Source organism: Rhamphochromis longiceps, linkage group LG7, assembly GCF_057381845.1.
Source record: "Rhamphochromis longiceps isolate RC_006_pf linkage group LG7, R_longiceps_female_GT1.1, whole genome shotgun sequence".
NCBI classification, from domain to species: Eukaryota; Metazoa; Chordata; class Actinopteri; order Cichliformes; family Cichlidae; genus Rhamphochromis; species Rhamphochromis longiceps.
Genome location: NC_140563.1, coordinates 63389245 through 63414308, shown reverse-complemented (window position 1 = coordinate 63414308; position 25064 = coordinate 63389245). Strand labels below are relative to the sequence as shown.

The following is a 25064-nucleotide window of genomic DNA, read 5'->3' as shown; positions in this document are numbered from 1 at the left end:
CCATGCCGGACCCAGCGACACAAAGACTGGAGATTGTCCGGACAGTGGAGTCGCTATGCGACAAGTGGCTGCACTGTTCCAGTGAGGAGGAACGGGAGGAGTTCGCCCGCCAGGTAGTGGTGTGCGTGTCTGTGTTCCCCTGGTTATGGGAGACGCTGCACCCCCTCGTCAGCGACCTTCTCGTCTCCGCTCTCCGACTCCGTCTGCAGCAGCAGCGGCCCGGTGGGCGTGCACCTTCACCAGAGCCGTGCCATCGCGCCGTTGCCCCGCCGCCTCATGAGCCAGTGGCGGTCAGAGTCGGAACGGTGAGGCTCACCACGGACACACCATTGGCTCACACTTCATCAGCTTCCGCATCTTCGCCACCGCCTGCCTGCACGGAGATGCCCGAGGCTGTTGACTTCGGTGAGGAGGAGCGGCAGCAGGTGTTGCGAGCGTATCGGGAGGATGAGCTACGCTGGAAGCCCTGGCTTATCTCCGAGGAGGAGCTTCCTCCAGCCGCCCCGCCTCGGACCGGCCGCCCGTCCTCGCTGCCTCGATCGGACTACTCTTCTCCCGCTTCCTTTCTGGCGCGGATGTGGTCGGAAGACGAGGAGCCAGTCGCCACAGAAAACCAAGTTCCATCCGCGTCCACTTCAAGACGGAAGCGGCGTTCACGTCGCCGTTGCTCATCGCTACGGCATGTCTCGCCCTCCACTGAGCGACACGAGGAGGCTGTGGAGGTAATGGATTTCGACCTCGAGGAGCGGCAGAGCGCCGCATGCGCGCAACTGGAGGAGGAGCTACGGGGGAAGCCAGGGCTCGCTCCTCACTACGGTGAGATTTTCCGCGGGACACGCCTGGCCTTTGGGGGCCCCCGGAGTTGCCAGGAGCTCCCGCCTGACGCTCCGCCAACACTCGCCTCCTCAGCCTCTGCGTCACCGCAGGAGGCTCCACTTTCCACGTTAACGGGGCCCACGGCCAAGAAAAAACGGCGTTCGCGTCGTCACCGCATCACCCGATGCTCGGAGGTGAGTGAACCTGTTCTGTCAAGCCAAGTTTCCTCTGAGCGGGCGGCATGTGAAGTAACTACAGACTTAGCCGGTGATATGGCTAGCAATGAGCTATTCACCAAGCCACAGGCTAGGGACAGTCCTTCTCAGCCGATCATGACTGCTTCACTCAATCCTGCAGGGACCACAAAATCTACACATAGACTGAAAGAGACTTCCACTGATTCTCAGGGTAATAGTGTGAGTAGTGGGGTGAAGGTGTTTCCTTTTGTGTCTTTTACCATGTCTGAGATTCCATCCAAGTCTGAGCTATCTGTTTCTGAGCCTGACCTCAAGAACTGTGTTTTCTCACCTCCGGGGCCCTCTGAAGCCACAGTAAGCAAGGATATTGCAGAGTTGGCAAATCATGGATTAAAGTGTAACATGACTAGTGATCCTGTTTTCCCTGCTACTCTTGTGTTTAATGAACTGAAAACGGTGAATGCCGATCATGAACTCACTCTAACCTGTCAAGATGAAAACATAAATGCTGATCATGGTAACCTGGACTGTGTAACGTCACAATATGAATTCTGTCTTCCTGAAGGTCATACACAGGGTGATTCTGGACTGTTTTGCTCCAGCACCAGTACCTCCACTCAGGAGATGGAGGCTGAGATCAGGGTTAATGTGACACCGTTTTCTCCTGTCTCTGTGAACTCATCACTGGATAAGATTTTAGCCTCGAACAATGTTGTAACCACTCACTCTCAGCCTGAAGTGTCACCTGCTTCAGTTAATGGTTTACGTACCGTTTTGCCTGTATCTGTCTCTCCACTCAATATAGTCATCACTCTGACGCCACAGATCACTGCGGGTGCAGGTTCCAACAAACACATCCATCCAACACACCACAGTCATGCTACCACGGTGACATTGGTTAGGTCCATACCTGTGTATTTACTGTTTTTTCAGGAGTTAGCTCCTGATGATCTAAGCCTTGTTTTTGTGGATCGAGTGGCAATTCTTGTTTTCCGTATGGTTGAACCAGCTCCTCTGAGCCGCACACTACCATCGGTTAAGTCCAACCAGCTTATGTTGGCCTCTCCTAGGATTACTGAGACTGGGCCAGTAACCTGCGAGCCACCTTGGACTGATGCAGACTCTGGGAACCTAATGATTGCTGGCTCTGAACTGGTGGTCCCTACCACTGTTCACTTAACGGTTTTTCATGCCAAGATGTTAAGCCCTATAGACTGTTTTCTACCTGTTTTCTCTCTCTCTGGGTTTGTGCCTCAGCAGCCTGTGTTTCCTCAGCTCCTAGTCCAGCCAGGGGCCTACATAACTGTTTGTCCTGCATCTGCTGTTGGACTCCCAGGTGTGCCTATCCGGCACCCTGCGGCGACACCACCGCTTCACGTCACGTTAGCTGGAGGGTCCGAGGGGCCCGTCCAGCCACCCGTCTCCGCTGGAGGGTCCGAGGGGCCCGTTCAGCCACCCGCCTCCGCTGGGGGGTCTGAGGGGCCCGTTCAGCCACCCGTCTCCGCTGGGGGGTCCGAGGGGCCCGTTCAGCCTCCTGTCTCCGCTGGAGGGTCCGAGGGGCCCGTTCAGCCTCCTGTCTCCGCTGGAGGGTCCGACGGGCCCGTTCAGCCTCATGCCTCGTCAGCTGGAGGGCCCGAGGAGCCCATCCAGCCTCCTGTCTCCGCTGGAGGGTCCGAGGGGCCCGTTCAGCCTCCTGTCTCCGCTGGAGGGTCCGAGGGGCCCGTTCAGCCTCATGCCTCGTCAGCTGGAGGGCCCGAGGAGCCTGTCCAGCCGCCACCTGCGGCCGCCTCGTCGTCGCCTGGTCCTGCTTCAGCCTGTGCTTCGTCTGGTCCAGCTTCATCCGAGTCTTCGTCCTCGCCTGGTCCAGCCTCCGCCTGTGCTTCTGCTACGCCTGGTCCAGCCTGTGCTTCTGCTACGCCTGGTCCAGCCTGTGCTTCTGCTGCGCCTGGTCCGGCCGGTGCTTCTGCTACGCCTGGTCCGGCCTGTGCTTCTGCTACGCCTGGGCCAGCCTCCGCTTCAGCGTCGCCTGGGCCAGCCTCCGCTTCAGCGTCGCCTGGGCCAGCCTCTGCTTCAGCGTCGCCTGGTCCTGTGCCCTCCAAGCCTCGGCCGGTATGCCTGACACTTGGGAGCCTTCCGCGCGGCCGGCCCCCTGAACTGCTCCGTCTCCTTCGTCGCCGCCGCTGCCTTCCGCGCGGTCGGCCCCCTGAACTGCTCCGTCGTCTCCTTCGCCGCCGCTGCTGCCTTCCGCACGGCCGGCCTCCGGACCGGCTCTGTCACCTGTGCCACCCGCCTGGTCGGCCCCCCGACCGTGTGACCCGTGAACTCTTGTGCCTGTGGGCTCTGGGTCGGCCCCCTGAACTGTATTTGGACTGTGGTCATGTGCTCCTGTGTTTTCTGTTGTTTGTTTTGTTTCCCGTTCTGGTCCCTCCGTCCTGGTCCCCCGCCTCCCGCCCTGGGTGGGTTGTTTTCTGTTTTTGTTTTGTTTCTCGCGTTTGGGCTGTCGGGAGCCAGCCCTTTAGGGGGGGGGGTGATGTCATGGTCCTGGGCCATGTGGGCCCAGTATTCTCAGTTCCTTGTATTTTTGTATTTCGTTCCTTATTTAGGTCATGTTTCCTGAGTTGTCCTGTTATGTTGTTCCTTATTTGACTTCCCCTTGTGACTCTTATCCCCTGTGTGCCCCTCTATGTATCTGTGAGCCCTCATCTCCCCTCGTGTTTCATTTCCATGTTTCCCCAGCCCACTATGCCCGTGCTCTCTCTCTCCTCCTGTTTGCACCTCTGTGTACTTCCTGTTTTACTTTGACAGTCTCCCGTCAGTGTTGTTTACTCCTGCCATGTCTTGTTATGTTTATCTGTGTCAGCTGTGTTCCCATGTGTGGCCACTTCCCCTGATCATCCCTCTTGTGTATTTAGTCTCTGTGTTTCATGTAGTCTGTGTCGCGTCGTCTGTGTTTCCACCCTCTATGTTTCCATGCCCGGTCTATTGCATTCTTAGTCATAGCTTTACCTTAGTTATTCCCAGTTTAGGTTTCTGTTTAGCCACGCTATCCCTGCTGTATTTGTATACCTTGTCATCAGCCACAATAAAAGGCTCGCTTTTGTTTAAAGTTCACTCCCGTCTGCTCACCTGTGTTCGCACCTGGGTCCACCATACACACCACCGCACGGTCTGTCACAGCGGACCGTGACACGGTCCACTTTATGTATCAAACTGGTGAAGCCCTCTCTGCTAACCGTATTTACAGGCATCATGTCTTTAGCCAAAAAATGTGTAATGGCCTCTGTTATTTCCTTGTACCGCTTCGACGTTTTCTCATAAGCAGTTCCACTTCAAAAACTCTGATACAGAGACAGCTATTGGACTGCTGTGCTCTTTGTCTTAACATTAGAAACCTTTGTTTGGCTAGCCCTATCTTTCTGAAACTCTTCAAACAGTTCTCTGTGGTTGTATTGAAGATGATGGTGGAGATTAGTCGTGTTTCCTCTGGTGGTTGCCACGAGTGTTCGGCAAGTTTTGCAGAGTACCTGTGTTTGGAGAACGTCGTCTTTATCAAATCCAAAGTACCTCCAAACAAGCGAGGTACTATTTTTTTTTTTTTTAGCCACAAGTTCATAGTAGCATTCTCGTCATGCGTCTCGCTCTCAGCCGTTACAACTCTGACTCGTTGCTGCAGCGTTGTTCGCTCACCACCTACGTAGGAGGCGGGCCTCTAATCCATTTGATTGGTTAATGCCGTGAAGGGCTCTATTCGACTGGTCAAACGTGTAAAGGGGTTTCTTTGATTGGTAAATTCTTTAAAGCGCGTGTGTAAACATTTTAAGGTACCCAATTATCGCAGTTTACACCATCTTTTGCGATGGGCCCATCGCACAGGCTGATATCGTGATGACAATAAATTTTAGGTCAGATCTTGTTCTAATGGTCTTGCCTTAATCATTCATAACTCTGGTTTTGCGCATTATAGTAACATGACTGTCTAACTGATACTTGAAAACTATTACTGAACATCACTAACAGTTGCTATTGCAGTCTTGCTGAGAGAAAATTTAATGTTTAAAGAATCAAAAGGTACACTGTATGATTACTTTGCATATGACTATTTCCACAGGCACTATTCACTTCAAGGATTTTCATGTTAATTCTGAGAATAATTTTTCCCCTCTGCTCCTGCCAAAGGAGGGTAATTGCACATGTCTAATTCATATAATTAAATTAGAAATGTGCATTAGACGATAGTTTCTGGTGTCTTTAGCTTCATGTCTCAGAACAGAATCACTAGTAACCAGAGTTTGATCCCTGGTGGGTGTGTTGCAGAGTGGGGAAAAACTGCACCGGTTACAGTGGGCTGGCAAGCTACGAGTATTTATGAATGCAAAGCCGGGTCTCCAATTTAGTGATCCTAGCCTCCAAAGCTGCCAATAGGCTACATTTATTACCAGTAACATTATTGCTAAAGAAGGCTGAGGATTAATTAAACATCTGACACAATGAGCAGGAAAGTTCAGGAGGGACAGGTGAAGAATCCATGCTGGTAGCAAGTCAGCTATAAGCTAAGCTAGCGAATCCCTAAAGACACAGTGACGGAATACTGTAAATATAATTAGAGAGCGAATCAACAGAGTGTGCTTTTGATGAAGCACATATACATTAGGTTATAAAATAAGAGGTTATATATACGTTTTTAATTAAAGTGGCTATACCGACAAGCTACACATAAAAACCACTGTGTGCTGGAACAGAAACAGGAAATAATACTCTACTGCAGCGACAGCAAACACCAAATAACAGCACCACCCATGAATCTCAGGTTGTAGTTTATAATATAACTCATATCTCAGTGTTTCTCTACTGAATGAAGAGAAGGATTCTGCTGATGCAGAAAAATATCAGTGAGCAACATGATCTGGACTATAAACAAGGTAACAAACAACCTCAAACCTTAAGGTAACAAACACAGTGTGTGACACACTGAAAGGAACAGCTCAGCTGCATCTGTAAAAAGCAGCTGCATCAGTCAACTGGAACTGAAAACATTTAACTATGTGGATCAAAATACACAGGACTTGGAATATTAAATAAATCCAGACAACATCCTCTTCTCGTCTATCAATAACAACTGCTGCTACTATACAAATGAAGAGTATAATCCGAGGATTAAAACTGAGAATAAATTAACAATTATCCACATTAACTGTAGAAGTCTATATGCTAATTTTAATCATATCAAAGAATATCTTAACCAGTTTGCCCATGCATTCAGTGTCATTGCCTGATCGGAAACTTGGATTAACATGGAAAACGGAAAAGACTTTGAACTGGAAGGTTATGAAGTCACATTTATAACTCTGTGAAACAAAGGTGGGGGAGAAGTGGCCTTGTATGTGGGAAAATCCTTGAAATTTAATGTGGTGGATTGTATAACAGTTGAAATTTTTAAAGAAAAAAGAAAAAATGTAATCATTAGCTGTATATACAGAGCTCCAGGTAGTAGTATTGAGACCTTTAAAGACTTGATAGAAGAAACATTTACCGAAATAGCTCACAATAAACTTTTCATTTGTGGAGATCTCAATATTGATTTGCTAAACCCAAATAAACAAAATCACAGAGGAATTTATTAACACGATGTCCTATATGAACCTATTCCCCAAAATTACTAGACCTACCAGGATCACATCACATTATGCAACTCTGATAGGAAACATTTTAACAAATGACATTGAAAATAAGACGGTGACCATCTTCCAATTTTTACAGTCCACGATAGGAATTACAAGATTCATAAAGTGGACAGATAAAAAGAGTACAGACGAGTAAGAACAGAAGAAAGAATAAATGCATTTAAAAAAGCTTTAATGAAACAGGGTGAAATATATCAGAAACAAGACGTTAATGGTGCGTATGATGAATTCCTTAGAATATTTACATTATTGTATAATAATTGTTATTGTATAAAACTGTCCAATAAAGCAATATGGTAGGAAACATAAATTATATACTGTCCATGGATAACAAAAGGTCTGCAACATGCATGGAGAAAGAAGAATGCACTATACAGAGATTTCTTAAAAAAAGAGAAATGAAGATGCTGAAATTAGAAAGATAAGATAAAAGATATTAAAATAAGTTAATCAATATACTAAGATATAGTAAAAAGAAATACTATAAGAGGCAATTAGATGGATAATATTAAAAGATTATGGGAAATACTGAACAGTGTTATAAAATGTAGGGCTAGACTACAGTACATAGTGTAACTTATCAGTACAGATGTATGTAAATGGTGCATGACATTCACATATCTAGCTGCAGAGCCATAACAGATGGTGCCAAGAACCAGCTAATTAAAACATCCAAGGGTGCAACATAGTTTCTCATACTGAGAACCCAATGACTTAAGAAATCAAGTAGTCATGGGCATTTGAAAAATCCTAATTATAACAAGCCATGTAAGCTGTGTGAGACAATATTCCTTGTCTCTTTATGTTGTGTGTGTGTTTTTTTAACCTTGATAACACTTCAGCACTATTCTTCTGTCTAGCGGTAATATAAAAAGAGTAAATGGCTGTAATTAATGGAGAAAGTGGATCATAGTACTTGGATGCTTCTTCCTTTGGAATAATTACCATATTTATTAATGGATGACACAGCACACATATACACACAGAAACATACACAACAAGGGGACTCTTTATACAAACTCCCATATCCCATATAGTATCATAATGAGATGAGAGCCAATTAATCAGGGCTCTAATCAGCGAATTAACATGACAGATTCAATCACCATGCAAACTGATTAGGTGAGATGGTTTATGATTCTGTAATTAGCATGTGTATAAAGTGTAAACAGCCCCTTAGGCCCTAATGAAAGTACTATTTATTGAATTTCTATAACCTGTTAATATAAATGAATATTCATGTTTTAGTCATGGCATAAACTGAGTTTTGTACACTCTTTTCAGTAAGTGTGTAAATGAGTGGTGTGTAGACTTACTTTGATAGTGCAGCTGGAAGATACCCATGCTTCCCTCCAGTCCAGAGCAGTAGTAGACAGAGAGAGTGTTAGTGGGACTGCGGATCACCTGACCTTCAACAAGCAGTGTATGGTTGGCCAAGACCAGCAAAGAACCGTGTTCATCAACACCTGTGATAGACAGTTGTTCTCCATCTGAAAGGTTCACGCTCTTCACCTGGAAACAAACACATTAAAAAAATGCATGTTTAACACATCTTGTAGGAAAACTTGAATACATACAGTATTAATGTTTAGATTGCACTCCATCAGGAAGTACTTGGTCATCTGAAGTAAAACAGAGCTCCCTTCAAGTCTCTCACAGTCTGAGGAAACTGTTTTTTCTAACACCAGCAGTGAAGGAGTGCATCAAGATAGACAGCAGTCCCACAGCAAGAGAAAGAGGAATGTGTAATTAATGTGATAATAAAGAGAGATGGCGGGATGTTATTAGGAAGGGAGAGAATTAAGGATTCAAATGACTACTTGTATCTGACTACTTCTATCCTTCAAGCTCAGGTCCTCTACCAGAGGCCTGGGAGCTTGAGGAGAAGATACTGCACAGAGATGTCAGATGTTGTTCCTGCTGGAGCCACTTGCCTAGCTTGGGACTCACTGCACCAAGTGCACCACTGGGACCATCGTTACCTTCACCCTCCACATCTTCTCAAGGTCTTCTCTGAGCCCTTGGTACTTCTCTAGCTTCTCCTGTTCCTTCTTCTAGATGTTGCTGTGGTTCAGTATTGCTACGTCTACCACAGTCATCTTCCTCTGCTTGTCTACCACTACTATGTCCGGTTGGTTAGCCACCTCCATTTTGTCAGTCTGAATCTGGAAATCCCACAGGATCTTACCTCAGTCATTCTCGATCACCCTGGGGACATCTCCCATTTTGACCTTAGGACTTCCAGTCCATACTCAGCACAGATGTTTCTGTATACTATGCCAGACACTTTGTTGTAGCGTTCCATGTGTGCCTTGCCTGCTAGCATCTAGTCTTGCAGTCTGAGACAGAGCAGTCAGCCGAGTAGCTGGTGTTTTGCACCTCTGGTATTCTTGCCTATTCCGTTATGTGCCCTGCTCATGTATTGAGCCATGTGCCTGTTCATCTTGGCCACTATGATGGCTGAGAGGAGCTTCCATGTGGTACTGAGGCAGGTGTTTGGCCGGTAGTTGGATGGGACTGGTCCCTTATGGGGGTCCTTGGGGATTAGGACACTCCAGCCATTCTGGGTGTCTCTCATCAACTAGCAGCGGGTTTGTTTGTGCTGCCAGATGCTCGTGGAATACATTCAGCTTCTTCAGCCAGTAGGCATGAATCATGTCGGGGCCTGGTGCTCTCCAACTCTTCATACTGGAGACCCTTTCTTGGATGTCTCCCACTGCTATTTAAAATGGACCTGTTCAGGGAGGTTGCTGTGGTCTGTTCTTAGACCCAGCATTGCTGTTATGGATTGCGTCCTTCTGCCACACGCTCTTCCAGTATTGCTCCGTCTCCAACCTTGGTGGTGTTGTGCTCATATTGTTCCCCTGCCACTGAGAGTACACGTTTGCTGGTTCTTTGGAGAACAGCTGGCTTATTTCCTGCCTTTTATCTCTCTGGTGTATCTCTTCAAGCGGCTGTCCAAGGCTGTGAGTGTTTGCTTGGCAGTTTCCAAGACCTCAGGTATGGACAGCTTGTTATACTTCTTAGGCACCTTCATCACTGAACCTTTCTGTACTGATCACTGAGGGTACTTCACGTAGTCTTGGTATCCGGCTATATATCTTTCAGGTCAGTTCTTCTCACACTCATCGACCCTTCTTTCATCACACTTGGGGCTTGGTAACCTATCTCAGGTGGGGGTGTTATATCTTCAACCAGGATGACAGGTCAGAGTGGTTGGATATGTGTTGTACCTCGTCAATCTCTACACATGAGTGGAATCCCTTCTTCCGAATGTTGAAACACTGAGCTACTAGTTGTTTAACTAACTTTGAACGTAGCAATAAATTCGAAAATTCCTTGCTAACCACAGTTAAAACTAAATAAAGAAAAAACAACAATTTATTCTATAAAGGATTCAACTGGGAACATTATTCATGATCCACAACAAATAAATAAATCTTTTAAATACTTTTACAAAGCTTTATACTCGTCACAGATTAATCCATATTGAAGACATTGAAGAGTTGATCTAAATCTAAATGTATCTAAATCTAAATCTATCAAAACTAAAGGACAAACAGATTGTCTCTTGATTCATCTCTTTCAATATCTGAATTTCACAAAACCCTACAACATCTCTCAAACAATAAAGCCCTAGGGCTAGATGGTGGTCTATGCTAGCAACCACTTTTTTCAGAATGGTAACTCAAATCCAGAATGTTTACAGATCATCTCCAAACAATAACACTGCCATCATTAGTCCATTTCTTAAACCAAGGATCCCATACTCCCATCCAGATACCACCCAATCGCAGTCATAAATGTAGGGATTAGAAAAAAATCACCCTATTCATAATACATCCTGATCAAACAGGTTTAATCAAGAGTAGATGCATATACTTAGGCAAGATATTAACCCCATTCGCTCTCCGATGCATCCATCTGAGTATTAATGTGTTTGAATGTTAGTTAGGAAGCACTAAAAAGCTTAGCAGAAAGTTTTTGTGTGAATGGGTGTGATTGGGTGAATGTGGCATGTTGTATAGCGCACTTTGAGTAGTCCGGAAGAGTAGAAAAAGACTATATAAGAATCAGTCCATTTACCATTTAGACCACAGGTGTCGAACTCCAGGCCTCGAGGGCCGGTGTCCTGCAGGTTTTAGATGTGTCCTTGATCCAACACAGCTGATTTAAATGGTTAAAAACCTCCTCAACATTGTTTTGAAGTTCTCCAGAGGCCTGGTAATGAACTAATCATTTGATTCAGGTGTGTTGACCCAGGGTGATATCGAAAACCTGAAGGACACCGGCCCTTGAGGCCTGGAGTTCAACACCCCTGATTTAACCTTTGTTCCTACGGTCTACCATGATTTGGCAAAAATTTTTAGCAAGGATTTAGCTCTCTTTATCCCACCTCATCATCCTTACAACTGCGGGATAGATTTGCTCCCAGGTGTTCCACTTCCCACTAGTCCGTTATACAGTCTCTCTCCAGCCTTCAGCCTTTGGTTCAGCCTAATCTCTCAAAGTCTTTCATGGTAGGAGTGGATGCTTTGGATTCAGGGGTTGGGGCTGTTATTCCAGACCTCTGAGGGTAAGCTTCGTCCCTGTGCATTCTTTTCTCAGTGCCTCTTTCAGATTGAAAGAAACTCTGAGTGACCGTGAACTGCTAGTCAACAAACGCATTACACTGGCTGGATGGAACATCCATTGGTCGTTTGGACCGACCACAAGAACCTGACGTACCTGCACGCAGCCAAGAGCCTAAACTCTTGCGAGGTCAGGTGGGTTCTGTTTTTCATACGATTTAATCCGACTATCACATAAAAGCCCGGGTCCTGAAAAGTGACTCCATTAACTCTAGCTCACCAGGTGAATCCGTCTTTGTCAGTCATTGTATACGATAAGTGTACTTACCTTTGTGTCATGTTTTGTTAGGAAACCCAAGAGAGCTGAGCTCTTTTTGTAAATTGAACTGAGATGAGTTTGTGTTTGTTGCCACCGACCACAGGAAGGATTCAGTACATGGGAACTGGGAGGTCATCACGGAAGAAATCACACACTATGGATTGTTTGCAATACATGGTTTTTATTTGTTTATTTGTTTTGTAAATGTAAATAAACACACTGTCGCCAACTCTAAAGTTCCTGTGTTTGGGTCCTGCTTTCTGAAACCCAACATTTTACTTCCTACAAACCATCAATGTGTCTTTTAGACCCCATCCCTATAAGACTCCTCAAAGAAGTCAACGTTAAATATGATCAACCAATCTCTAATAATTGGCTGCGTATCTGACTTCAACCTGGCAGTAGTTAAACTGTTACTTACCATCTCTTGCCCAATTGTCCTAGCTAATTATAGGCCAATCTCCAACCTTCCTTTCATCTCAAAAAAAGTTGAAAGCATTGTCAAACAGCTAACCGATTATCTGCAGAGGAAGGGCTTATTTGAAGAGTATCAGTCAGGTTTTAGAGTTCATCACAGTACAGAAGCAGCTTTGGTGAAGGTTACAAATGATCTTATGGCCTCTGACATTAGACCAGCGGTCGGCAACCCTGGGCACTCGTGCCAGCTGTGGCATGTGAAGGGTTAACTGATGGCACGCCCATAGCTGGACTGGCTATGGTCGTCCAGCTATGGTGATTTTTTGTTTTTACCGGCCAATGGTTTTTGTTGCTGTTGTTGTTGTTTTTGTAATGGTATAAACAATGAGAGGTGGTGGATTGGCCAGATGCTGGCCGATGTGTAAAAATAACTCAGTTGTTTGGTGGTGGCTATTGCGGAGCTTCCACAGAGGCCAGCAGGTGGATGAGGCGTACTAGCTAGCATGACGGAGTTTCTAAACAGCTGGGTGGGTGCTATGATGTTACTGATAGTGAACTTTATTTTATTCATAAGGTTAGTTAGTAAGCTTAGTTGCCAACCGTCCCGTAAAAAACGTAATCGTCTCGTATTCAGAGAAAATATTACGCGTTTCATATTAATAATAATAATGATAATGGATTTATATAGCGCTTTTCGAGACCCTCAAAGAGCTTTACAATTCCACTATTCATTCACTCTCACATTTACACACTGGTGGAGGCAAGCTACAGTTGTAGCCACAGCTGTCCTGGGGCAGACTGATAGCAGACTGATATTGAGCTGAAAAGGAACGCAGTTTGTCCCGGACTTCATCTACAATGGAAAAAGACACAAGCTGGATTTATTCTGTGTCTTTACGCTGTCAGCTGCCTCTTCTCTCATTCTCTCTCCCGCTCCCTCTCCTGTTGCTACTTTAATCATGAAACTGATCAATGATCAGCTGATCGGCTTTTCTCTCTTGCTTGTTTATTGCTCACTTTCCGCCAGAAAGAGGAAACCAGCGGATGTCACGCTAAACAACAGCAATATATTTAAGACTGATCAGCTGTTGTTAGAATTTATTTAATATTAAGTTCTAGTATCAGCTGATGTTTGCTGGAGCCACAGTCGTAAAAGCTGCTGGTCATGATATCGGTTTGGTTATGTGGTGAGAGGGAAACATGAAGATGAAACGAGGAGATGTCCTTACTGAATCATCAGAGCTGAACAGGTGATGGAGAAACAGGTTTACCTTTTAGGTGACATGAATGAGTTGAAGGGAAGTTATGAACTGTTTCTGAGAGACAAATAACACCAGGATCCTTTGTAGCTGACAGCTGGTAACTGTGCAGGGGCGGGTCTGGCAAAGTTTTGCCAGGGGGCCAGGTAGGGCATTAACAGGGAAAGGGGGACACAAAGATATACTTTTCTTTCTTATTCTCATTTAAAATGTCTAGCTTTTAATAAATATCTGAATCGTACAACCAAAGTTTTCATCTGATGTAAAATGTATAGAAATCATACATATACCAACAAGACAGTGTACATCACTGTCACAACAGCGTTTGTTTTCATTGTTGTGAGGAGACCATAAATAGCATTTGCATTTTTGTTGTACAGTTCATTTGCTGTTATGGATAAAAAGTGTCTTTTTTTGTTTCAAAATAGCTGATAACTATTCGCTGATAGCTGCCAACATCTGCGAACAAATATAATTCTGTAAAGTTCTTCTATATAGTGTGTAACTGTTCATATAGAGCGTTATTAAATTTATTGCTAATGCAATCATATGGCACATTGACTTCTGAGGAAATTTTAGACGGCACTCATCATCAAAAAGGTTGCCGACCCCTGCATTAGACTCATCTCTGTGCTTGTCCTGCGAGACGTCAGTGCAGAGTTCAATACTGTTGGCCATAATATTCTATTAGAGCAATTACAGCATGCTGTAGGTATTACAGGTACTGCACTGCAGTGCTTTGAATCATATCTATCTAATAGACTCATGTAAATGCAGAGTCCTCTTCACACACTAAGGTTAATTATGGAGTTCTACAGGGTTCCATGTTTGGACCAGTTATGTTTACATTATACTTGCTTCCGTTAGGCAGTCTCAACAGAAGGCATAGCATACATTTTCAGTGTTATGCAGATGACACCCAACTTTATCCATCCTTGAAGATAAAGTTGGAAAAGTGTCAGAGTGACACTGAAAAACTAGTTCAAGCATTTATTACTTTTAGGCTGGACTACTGTAATTCGATATTATCAGGATGTCCTAAAAACTCCTGAAAAGGCGTTTCCCTAAAAACCGTGTGACAAATAGCCAGCCAGTCCAAAATGCTGCAGCAAGAGTACTGACATAGACTATAAAGAGAACATATTTCTTCTATATTGGGTTTCCTTCATTGGCTCCCCGTTAAATCCAAAATTGAATTCAAAATCCTGCTCCTCACATACAAGGTCTTGAACAATCAGGCCCCATCTTATATTAAGATGAGAGGCTGGATCCAGGGGTGGATTTGGGAGACAGATCTCTACAGGTATCTACTTTTAACTTTAGGCTTAAAACTGTCCTTCTTGCAAAGCATATAGTTAGCAGTGAATCCTCCCTTAGTTATGTTGCAATAGGTCTAGGCTGCTGGGGGATTCCCATGATGTACTTCTTCTTCAGTCACCTTTCTCACTCAGTATGTGTTTTTACACCTCTCTGCCTTGAATCATTATTTATTATTAATCTGTGACTCTCTCCCACAGCATGTCTTTTGTCCTGTCTTCCTCCCCTCACCACATTGGGATATCTGGTTTGAGCCTCTGGGGCTTTCCAAGCTCCCCTCACCCCAGCCCCAACCCCCTCAGCGCCTGGTCTTTCTGGAGTGCCTGAGTGGGCATTTTTTGTGTGCTTGCTGGCCTGCTCTCTTGGGAGTTGCGGTCTGGGCTGGCTTGGGCTTCTACATCATGTCGTGGGGGTTCCGCCAGGGTACGGGTGGTTCTCAGGGTCTGTGGTCTGTCACCGGCAGGGTCGGTTGGCCACTGCCTCTGGTCCCTCGACTCCCCCACCATTGGCTGTTGGAGCTCCGTCCAGGGCCTCCCTCGTCCCCCAGGGCATGGTTGCCATTGGGACATATGGCCTCAGATTTTCAGCTCTTTTGGATGCAGTGTTTGGTTGGGGTCCCCTGGGTCTTTGCCTATCTGCCTCTGACACTAACTTTTGTGCATACTAACATAAAGCATCTTTGAGTTCTGGACTAAAGAAGTGACATAATATATAAAGAAAACATTTAACACATTTAAAAGCATAAAAATATTTGAGGATCATACAGAAATGAACAGCATTACCATTAGCTGTTACAAGGAGGCAGAGTTTAACTTGGGTTAAGCCACAACTACAAAACACAGCAGCATGCCTTTACAAAATACTGTTCAGTAAGATAACCAGCAACCCAGCAAAGAGTCATTATGCTATAAATGCAGTTGGGCTGTGTGTGATGTCATTGACATGTTGCTGATGTGTACCTGCAGCTCGACTCCATAGCCAGTGTACACAGTCACAGTGTAGGTACAGCGTAGGAAGGTACCGTCTGGAAGAGGAGGGTCATCAGAGGAGTCAATGTATCCTTCTGGATCAGTAAAAATCACCATGCAGCTGGATGCAGCTGGAGGGAAAACACAGGAATTTATATTGCATTGGCCTTTATTTATTTTTTGTTCTATCCTGCCCTGTAATCCGTTTATTGTGAGCCTGATTGGAAAGTCACTGGAAGCCCTACTGCATATAATTAATGATGGAAGTTACAAGGATCTAAACTGCTACACTGAAGAAAAAGTGGGCAGTGAAGACTCTTAAGCTGTGACTTGATATAAATAATCATGTTCTCTATTCCTCTAAAGATTTTAAAAGGCCTGTGGTGTTACTGATTAAATATCCTGGTTTAAAAGGCATAATGTGACTAATTAACTGATTAACTACAATTTTGTTATTTTGCAGAATAATATTTACAGAAAAACATCGACAGTTATTAAAATACCAACAATATAAATTGTATGAAGCTGAATTAACATCAAAATAAAAGCTTATAATAATCTTTGTACATTCCCTTTAGAAACAAGCGCATATGCGCAGAAATCTCAGTTGAGTTTATCAGTACCCTGCTACTTGTTAGCAGGGTACGGAAGCTGATTGGAATACAAATGGTGATTTTTTTCACAAACTCATTTTTTAAATTTCACAGGTGAATTAATTCTGATCTGATGACAGGCCCAATTCAGAAGTTGTTATATTTCATCGCATGAAAAATATGAATGGTTATGAAAAGGTAGTTTTAGCAAAACATTCTTGAGGTATTAAAATACAAGTTCTTTATTTAAAATTTTGATATGGCAGCTATAATTAAAAGAAATGAAACTGGTTAAACCAACAATATGTGAGGTAGAAATTTTTTGCAGAGTGGAGATGAACAGTAGCTGCTGACAGACTAAAGCGTGTTGTTCCTAGAGTATTTAAAAGTAGAATGGGAGACAGAGCCTTCAGCTTCAAGCCCCTCTTCTGTATAACCAGCTTCTAATTTGGATTCGCCAGACAGATACTGTCTCTACTTTAAAGTTTAGGCTTAAAACTTTCCTTCTTGCTAAAGCATATAGTTAGTGCTGGATCAGGTGAGCTTGAAGTTATTGATTTTGAAGCAGGAGCTTCATTCCTGGTCATCACACTCTTAGTGTGTGGCAATTTAAAACTCATTTCACTCTCTACATTGACATTGGTATTCCAGCAGTTTCCAGTTCATGGCAGGCGTGAGCCTTGGTGGTTCCTGGGTTGTTCCTTAATATCCTAACCAGTTTCTTCCAGACCTTGGCAAAAAGGGTAATAGTCCTGGCTTTGTCAAGGTGAAATACATTTTAGACCCCAACTCAATGATTTAAGTCAATGTATTTATATATTTGAACCTGTATGTATAAACTTTTGACCCTGTGTAGATTAGAGAAAAATAAAAACTAAATTCAAACTTGTGTAGCGGAATCTTGTTTTTTAAGTAATTTAATGTGTATGTTGAACAATTATTCTGGTATAGAGAAAGAATCTTTCAAACAACTTATTAAATGCCCCAAATTATCATGATATTCATGATATGATTAGTAGATATAAACCTCTGACCATTGCTGTATGCTGCTTTTTGAGCTAATACTAGGCTGGATTAGTCCAAAGTAGAGAACCACGAAAAGATACTTCCTGGGGGAACATAAAAAAAAAAGAAATTTTACATGAAAACATTTGATTGCTATTTGTTTGACTTAATTATGGCAGCATACTAAAGCCTTTGATAAAGTTGTCATGTACACTGTGTTGCAGGCAGAGGTAGGACCCAAATGCAGGACTCAGACATGAAACGGATAAACTAAGGTAGGCAGCTTTATTAGCTGTAACAAAAATACGCAAAAAAACAAGAATGCAGAATCTGGGAACTGGGAACTGGGAACTAAGTTACAAACAACTAGGAATTAACCAGGAAGTTATGGGAAATTAGGGAAACATGGCACACAAGGAAATACTCATCAAATCGGAACAACATGACAACGAGCAGTGAAAGACTGAGTACTTAAATACACACACAGGATAACAAGAGGATGGGCAACAGTTGGGAACACAGGAGAAACAGATCAGACAGGAGAAGCAAAACTGAACACAGAATGAGAGAATGTCAAAATTAAACAGGAAGTACGAAAACCAAGGAAACCAAGACTAAGACACATGGGCTTGATACTGAGACTGGGAAGAAGCAGACATGGGAACATAACTGACTGGGGAGACAAAAAGGGAACACTGAACACGGAGACAAGAGTTAAACAAATATGAAGACAAGGCTGAAAAACATGGAACGTGGAACATAGGGGAGGGGATCTTAGTACTGACTTTTAAAGCTTTGAATCATGACGCTCCTGCCTATATTTCTGATCTCTTAGAACGTCACACTCCCTCTTGCAGCCTGAGATCGTCTAATCAAAGGCTGTTGGTAGCTCCCCGAACACGTTTTAAAACCAGAGGTGATAGATCTTTTAGAGAGGTGGCCCACAGGTAGTGGGATTCTCTCCCTCCATCTCTACATTGCCTGGATTTTATTTATGCATTTAAACATCATCTTAAGACTCATTTATTTAGACTAGCTTTTAATTAGATTTGTGCTGTATGTTTGATTGTACTGTTTTATGTTTATCTGTTTTATGTTATTGTGAAGCACTTTGTGGTTTTTATCATGTGAAGAGTGCTATATAAATCAAGTAAAGTAAAGTAAAGTAAGGGAGGCATGGAAACAGAACTGAAAGACAAGAAATTATATAACACAAAGCAGAAAACAACGAAAAGAACCAGAACAAATAGTGAATTATATAGTGCTTTTCTACTCTATCTGAGCACTCTAAGTGCTTTAGACAACTTGCCTAATTCACCCATTTGCACAAGCACTTTATTTCTGTGCTCTTTCTCTCTAACATTCACACGCAACATGGGGTTATTATCTTGTCCAAAGGGTACTTGGCATGCAGACTGAAGCAGAAGGGGATTGAATAACCAACCTTCCAATTATTTTGTGACCTGTTTTCCCAGCTGAGCCACAGCCACCCCAATCTTACAGAACCTGGTATTCCCAGGCGATCTCCCATCCAAGTACTATCCATGCCCGATTTTGCTTAGCTTTCAAGATCAGACGAGATCGGACATGCTCAGGGTGGTATGGCCGTAAGCTGTGTCTAATAAACACTAAATCTTAGAATATTACTTAAACCAGAATCAAAATGTACAAATAAACACTGGGTTACAGACCCAGGACCATGACAAAAAGTACTTTCCTGTAACTGATTTGCTCATGCATTAGAGGTGCTTTTGGAATTTCCAGGATACAGCGGGAAGAATAACTACAGCAAAGTAAATCTGGTGTCTCGCTGTCTTTTTTTATTGAAAAAAAAAACTAGCCTAACAAATATTTCGTTTAGTTAAACAAAGTTGTAACTATTTTTAAATACCTGCTGAAGTTGATTCTATCTCTGCATCAAGGTCTGGCCTCATGCTCACAGTGGTGATCTCAGCCTCCTGCTCAGGGGTGTGCCTCTCTGTGTGAGGCATCCGAGAATGTGCGTCTGTAGGAATTGGCTGAGTTGGACTGCTGCCTTGCCCTGATGCTGCAGTTGATGCGGGGGACTTTACCCGCCTCGGTAATCCTCTGCTTTGATGCTCCGGGGTATGATTGATGGAAAGTCCTCTGCCCAAAAGAGGGAGCAGGTTCTGTGGCAGAGCAGAAGGGAGGATGCCCCCTTTCTGGGAAACCAGTTGTCCTCTTTGAGCCAGCACTGATTGTTGCAAACCACCAGTCACGGCACTAGAGTTTTTTTCTTTGGGGCTGCCTTGCTTTGTGCTCCTTGATGGCAATACTGGAGACCTGGCAGACGGCATTATTGTGGAGACTTCTTTATCTGAAAAGCATGGAAAATAGGGGATTAATCATTTGAACTGGCAAAGCAGTTGAGATAATTTTTTTATAAAGTGTTGGGAGTATGGTTCTTGGTGGTTCTGTCACTGTTCTGCTGGTCTTATCAGGAGTGGAGTTATCTGGTCGGCACAGCTAGTCCCAGTTAAGCTGTTGCATTCACAACATAATGAGCATGCACACATACACACATGTACACTCTCTCTCTCTCTCTCTCTCTCTCTCATTTTCACATCTCAGTGATGACATCAAATTCACATAAGGCTTTTCTTAGCCACTTATCCTAATCCCAACCATTAGAAATTAATGCCTCATCCTAACCCTTACCCCTAATCTAACCACAACCATATTTTGAGCCTAGAGTAGTATAGAGGCATGTCAATTTTGGGTCCTCACAAAGATGTTTAAACAAGTACACACACATGTATACATTGTAGTAGACAAGGCAGTTAAGCATGACAGGAGAGAAGGATTAAAATACCATCTCCAGCAGCTTAGTTCAAAAACAGCAAACACCAGCATTTACACCTACATCCTCCAGCTCCTGCCACTAACACTCTGCAGTCACCCTCAATAAGCAGCCATATAGTCCGGCCTAAAAAGTGCTCATGATGCAGCCTCAACATGATTTAATAATTTATAGTCATTTACATACTCCTCAAGCAGGAGAAGAACTAAGAGAGCACAGCTGCTCTCATTTTTATCACAAGGAAATAAATCAGTGAAAATATCCTCTCTGTGTTGTCAACACTCTGAGAGCTTTCTTCTCATTTTGCCGTTTTCCATCTTGAGACAGAAAATAAAGTCTTTTTGTAAGAGAAATTTTTTTTTCTAGATGTACCTGCATTATGCTCAACTTGTCACACCATCATCAAGAAATTCATTTAAACTTTCACAGCTTGTGATTACTTAGGCAGCTACACAGCAGTAGTTGTCAATACAAGCACTCATACACACACACAACCTCGTATTCATATCTTACTGAGGACATCTTACTGATTTAATGCTTTCTCTAGCCGTCATCAAAAATGAATGCCTTTATCCTAAACCTCACCATAACCTAATTGTAACCCTGACACTAAAACCACATTTTTAGCCTCAAAAATGCCTTGAAATTTGCGGGGACGGGCATTTTGTACCCATAGGTGACTGTTAATCCCCACAAGTATAGTAGCATGCCAATTTTCTGTCCTCACAAAGATGTGTAAACATGTACACAGACATTTAGCTGAATTCTTTGCAGGCAACATTAGTTTTCTAAAGATGCTGAAAACTTTTGCTCCTGATACAGATCTGCTGTATTAGTGTGCTTTTGTTTTGTTTTTTTCAAGTTCTTTAAGTGATATTTTTAGACAAAATTATGCTTATTATACTGATCCAGAAGCCAAACATATACAAAAATAGTATCACTTCGTTCTGGATTAAGTCATATTAGACTGCTTTATATACCTGGATCTGGGTCACCTGGGTTGTCAAAAATTAGTGGAAATTACCTGTTACCCCCTAAATTTTAACCTATCCCTTCTTAGGTTTTCTGCATCCTTTCACAATCTTATAGTTAGTTAGTGACAAAGTATTGTCACTTTATAATCTCAGAATTTATAATCAATATCATCATTATGTCCAGAGATGCATCTTTTCACCAACTGCAGGATCCCTGTAGGAAGAATATAGACATATTTATTAGATATAATTTTGAACCACCACAGGAGCTCAACCTGTCAAGTCCCATCAGAAGCTGTAATTCACTTAATGATGCAGTGACAAAAAATAACAAGCTTCATCCAGCAGTTTTTAAACACCACAGACCCATAGAAATAGGTTCAATCTTTTCCTATTAATTGGGGAGGAGGAGGCGCCGTTGGGGACGGGTGCAGTGTGTGCTGGGCGGCTGCCAGGGGTGGAGAGCCTGGTGGCCCAATCCCCGGCTACCAACACTAGTGACTAGTGATGGGATTTCCGGCTCTTTTTAGAGATCCGGCTCTTTCGGTTCGACTCACCGAACCGGCGCTTTAGGTTGTTTTGTTGCTTTAATTAATTTATTATTAACAATAATGTAAAATTATGCACAAAAGGAATTACTAACGTAAAAAAAGTGGTTTTATTTGTATATGTTTATATATAAATATATGCGGTGGCCCCTAGAGACAAAACACGTACAAACTCCAAAACACATTTCTAGCATGAACTGAACTTCCAAAGCAGAGCTACTAGATCACTTAAATTACACAATTGAAAGCATGTGTGTATTCTTTGTGTATTTATACACAGGCACTCATATATATTCAAATAATTAAAAAAAAAGTTCATTTACCTGTTACTACCACACACCAAATCTGGTTGTTGGTACTTGCTGGCTTGTGTAGCCACAAGATAACAAAGGCTCAACACTGCGCCCAGCATCCTGGAGCACTTCTGTTGTCTTTTGTACGTGTTTTGGAGTTTTTACGTGTTTTGGAGTTTGTACGTGTTTTTACGTGTTTTGGAGTTTGTACATGCTTCAGAGTTCGTACGTGATTTGAAGTTTGTATGTGCTTTGTCTGTAGGGGCCACTGTAAATATACTTTTATTTTTTCACTCCACATAAAATGTAATAAATAAATCATATAATACAAAAATCAACTATTCACATTTCAACTTTTAACTATTTAAATTTTCATCTGTTTCCTTTTACAAATTTAAAGTGAAAACAACACAAAACACTGCAAACCACAACACAATTAAATATAAATTATAATATGAAAACAAAAAGAAGATGCACATTCTCTGTCATATGGACCCGCATGAATAAACTTTCTGAATCCTTTATCATCTGCAACCGAAAATAGTTGTGGATGATTACTATACCTTTCTAATGTGACGCTGTTGTCCCTGGCTCTCTCTCTCTCCCTCTGGCTCTGTTCCTGTGCTACTGAGTGTAACTACCGCCCCTCCCCCCTCTGCCCAGCGTAAAGCACGAGGCTCAGGTGCGAAGTGAAGCGGAAAAAAAGTGCGAGAGAGAGAGAGAGTGAGAGAAAAAACCCCCAAAAAAAAACCAAAACACGTGACGGCTCGCGATAAGGAGCCGGCTCGCGTCGTTCACGTCAAAGAGTCGGCTCTAAGAGCCATTTCGTTCGCGAACGACCCATCACTACTAGTGACTGGGACATGGAACGTCACCTCTCTGGTGGGGAAGGAGCCTGAGGTAGTGCATGAGGTCAAGAGGTACCAGCTAGATACAGTTGGGCGGCTTGGGTTCTGGAACTAGTTTCCTGGAGAGGGGCTGGGCTCTGTCTAAGTCTGGTGACTGCCCTCAGTGACAGACGGCAGGTTGAAGTGGGTATTTTAGTATCCCCTCAGATTGCTGTCTGTGCATTGGGGTTTTCCTCGGTGGACGAGAGGGTTTTCCCCTGTGCCTTTGGGTCAGAGAACAGGTCCTGACTGTTGTCTGCGCCTAAGTGCCAAACATCAGTTCAGAGTACCTAGTCTTCTCGGGGTGCTTAAAGGGGCTCCACCTGGGGACTCTGTCATCTTATAGGTCCAAATGGAACATGTTCAGCACTTCCGCTGCAGTTTTCATGCTGCACTGAACTGGGGCAGAGAGATGGTTGATGCCTGTCGTGGTGGTAACCCCCGAACTAGATGGTAGATCCCAGAGGTGAAGGTTAAGTTAGAACCATTAGGTTAAAGATGGTCTCCTGTTGGGCTTGATTAGCCTGCGGGACTCCAGAGGTAGCTGATAGGTAATGACAGGCCAAAGGGAATGCGGCTGGGGCAGTGGCTAATGCAAAAACTCAGGTGTGGTAGGAGTTCGGAGAGGCCGTGGAAAAAGACTTTAGGACTGCCTCGAAGAGATTCTGGCAAACCATCATGTGAGTCAGGAGGGGAAAGCGGTGCTCTACATGCACTGTGTATAGTGTGAGTGGAGTGCTACTGACTTCAACTGAACAAATACTTTGAGGACCTCCTTAATCCCACCCACTGACACATGTTCTATAGAGGAAGCAGAGTCTGGGGACTGGGGTCTATACCTGGGGGTGAGGCAGTGAAACAATTCCTTGGTGGCAGGGCCCCTGGGGTGGATGAGGTTCACCCTGAGTTTCTGAAGGCTCTGGATGTTTTAGGACTGTCTTGGTTGACATGCCTCTGCAATGTTGAGTGGCGATCAGGGGCAATACCTCATTGATTGGCACACTGGAGTGGAGACTGCAGGGTGTGCTCCAACTATAGAGGGATCACACTCCTCAGCCTCCTCATTTCGTCCAAGTGGGAGGAATTTACTGCCTCAAGTGGAGGAATTTAAGTATCTCTTGGTCTCATTCACGAGTGAAGGGAGAGGGAGATAGGCAGACAGATTGGTGTTGTTGCTGGAGTAATGTGGACCCTGCACCAGCCCGTTTTGGTGAAGGGAGCTGAGTGTAAAAGCAAAGCTCTCGATTTACCAGTTGATCTATGTCCTCAATAGGGATGAGAATCCCAGTAGTCCAATACCTTGGAATCGTTAGTCTGCCTGCCTATCGATCTCACTTACTGGTTCTTACCCTCTCGCTATGATCAACTGATTTCAGTTTGTGTGTCAGAGGAGGAAAATAGTGGTGTGTAGTCCAGCACTGTAATAAAGTAAGCCATCATTTGTGGTGAAGCCACCCGCTGCTCCAGCTCAACAGGTAACAAACTGATGAACAGTCAGGTTGCAGCCTCCGTTTCTACCTGTTCATATTTCTAAAGTAGAATCGTTTTGGTGATCACTTTAAAGTCTCTTTGTGCTGGTTTTCATCTTTGATTTGTGTTTTCAGCTTCGTGTTCAGACCCAAATACTAAGAGAAAGATCACTTGTGTCCTCACTAGGATAGGGATTTGTGTTGGTGTGTAGGGCTGTAGCCTGTAGGTTTATATTGTTAATTGGTAATTATGAGGCAGTGTGTATCAGATAATCAGTAACATGCAAATAACGTAATGAGTAGTATAATAATTGTCTTTCTCCTGGGTGTAATTAAGTAATGTACTGCATTAATTTTAAGAATTTTTTTGTGTAATATGTGTAATAACTTTTTTACTTTAGTTTTTTGGAGTTATGACACTGATCATAACAAAGAGGGGAAATACCTCCAACATGCACAAACATTTGACCACTAAGCATGTAATTATTTTGCATGAATGTAATATGTTTGATATGCTGTTTAGAGATGACTCTCAAAGTGGAGCCATTGAGAATCAATAAGGGAATCAATAAGGAATCGAATATGTAAGTTATATCAATAATGGAATTGGAATCTCACTAGATTACAGCAGCAGATCTGAATTCTCTGATTGATATTTTACTTGCACCTGATTGTTCATCACTACACACTTTCTTTTGGTTCTATCATTTGGACATGACTGCCATTTCGGCAGCTCATTTTGACCTTCCTGCTGGGTCTATCATGCACTAGATTTCTGGTGGTTCTACTCCAGTTTAGTGGATGGTCTGCAGGGTGTGTTTACTGTGCAGGAAGTAATTATTTGATCTTCCACTGCATTTGTAAGTTTGCTCATTACAGAGAAATTAATAGTCTCTAATTTTATGATAATTTTATTTTAATGGAGAGAG

At 43.4% G+C, this 25064-nt stretch overlaps 1 protein-coding gene across 1 annotated transcript in view; it reads right to left on the bottom strand.

Moving 5' to 3' along the window:
• The window catches only part of sez6l (seizure related 6 homolog (mouse)-like), a 113732-nt gene that overhangs the window by 40069 nt on the left and 48599 nt on the right, over window positions 1–25064 (bottom strand). The window contains exons 2-4 of the mRNA XM_085414780.1: window positions 19035–19481; window positions 15537–15676; window positions 8011–8206 (exon numbers count right to left, since the gene is read on the bottom strand). Of these exons, the coding sequence (XP_085270906.1) occupies window positions 8011–8206; window positions 15537–15676; window positions 19035–19481 (783 nt within the window). The remainder of the gene's footprint in view (window positions 1–8010; window positions 8207–15536; window positions 15677–19034; window positions 19482–25064) is intronic.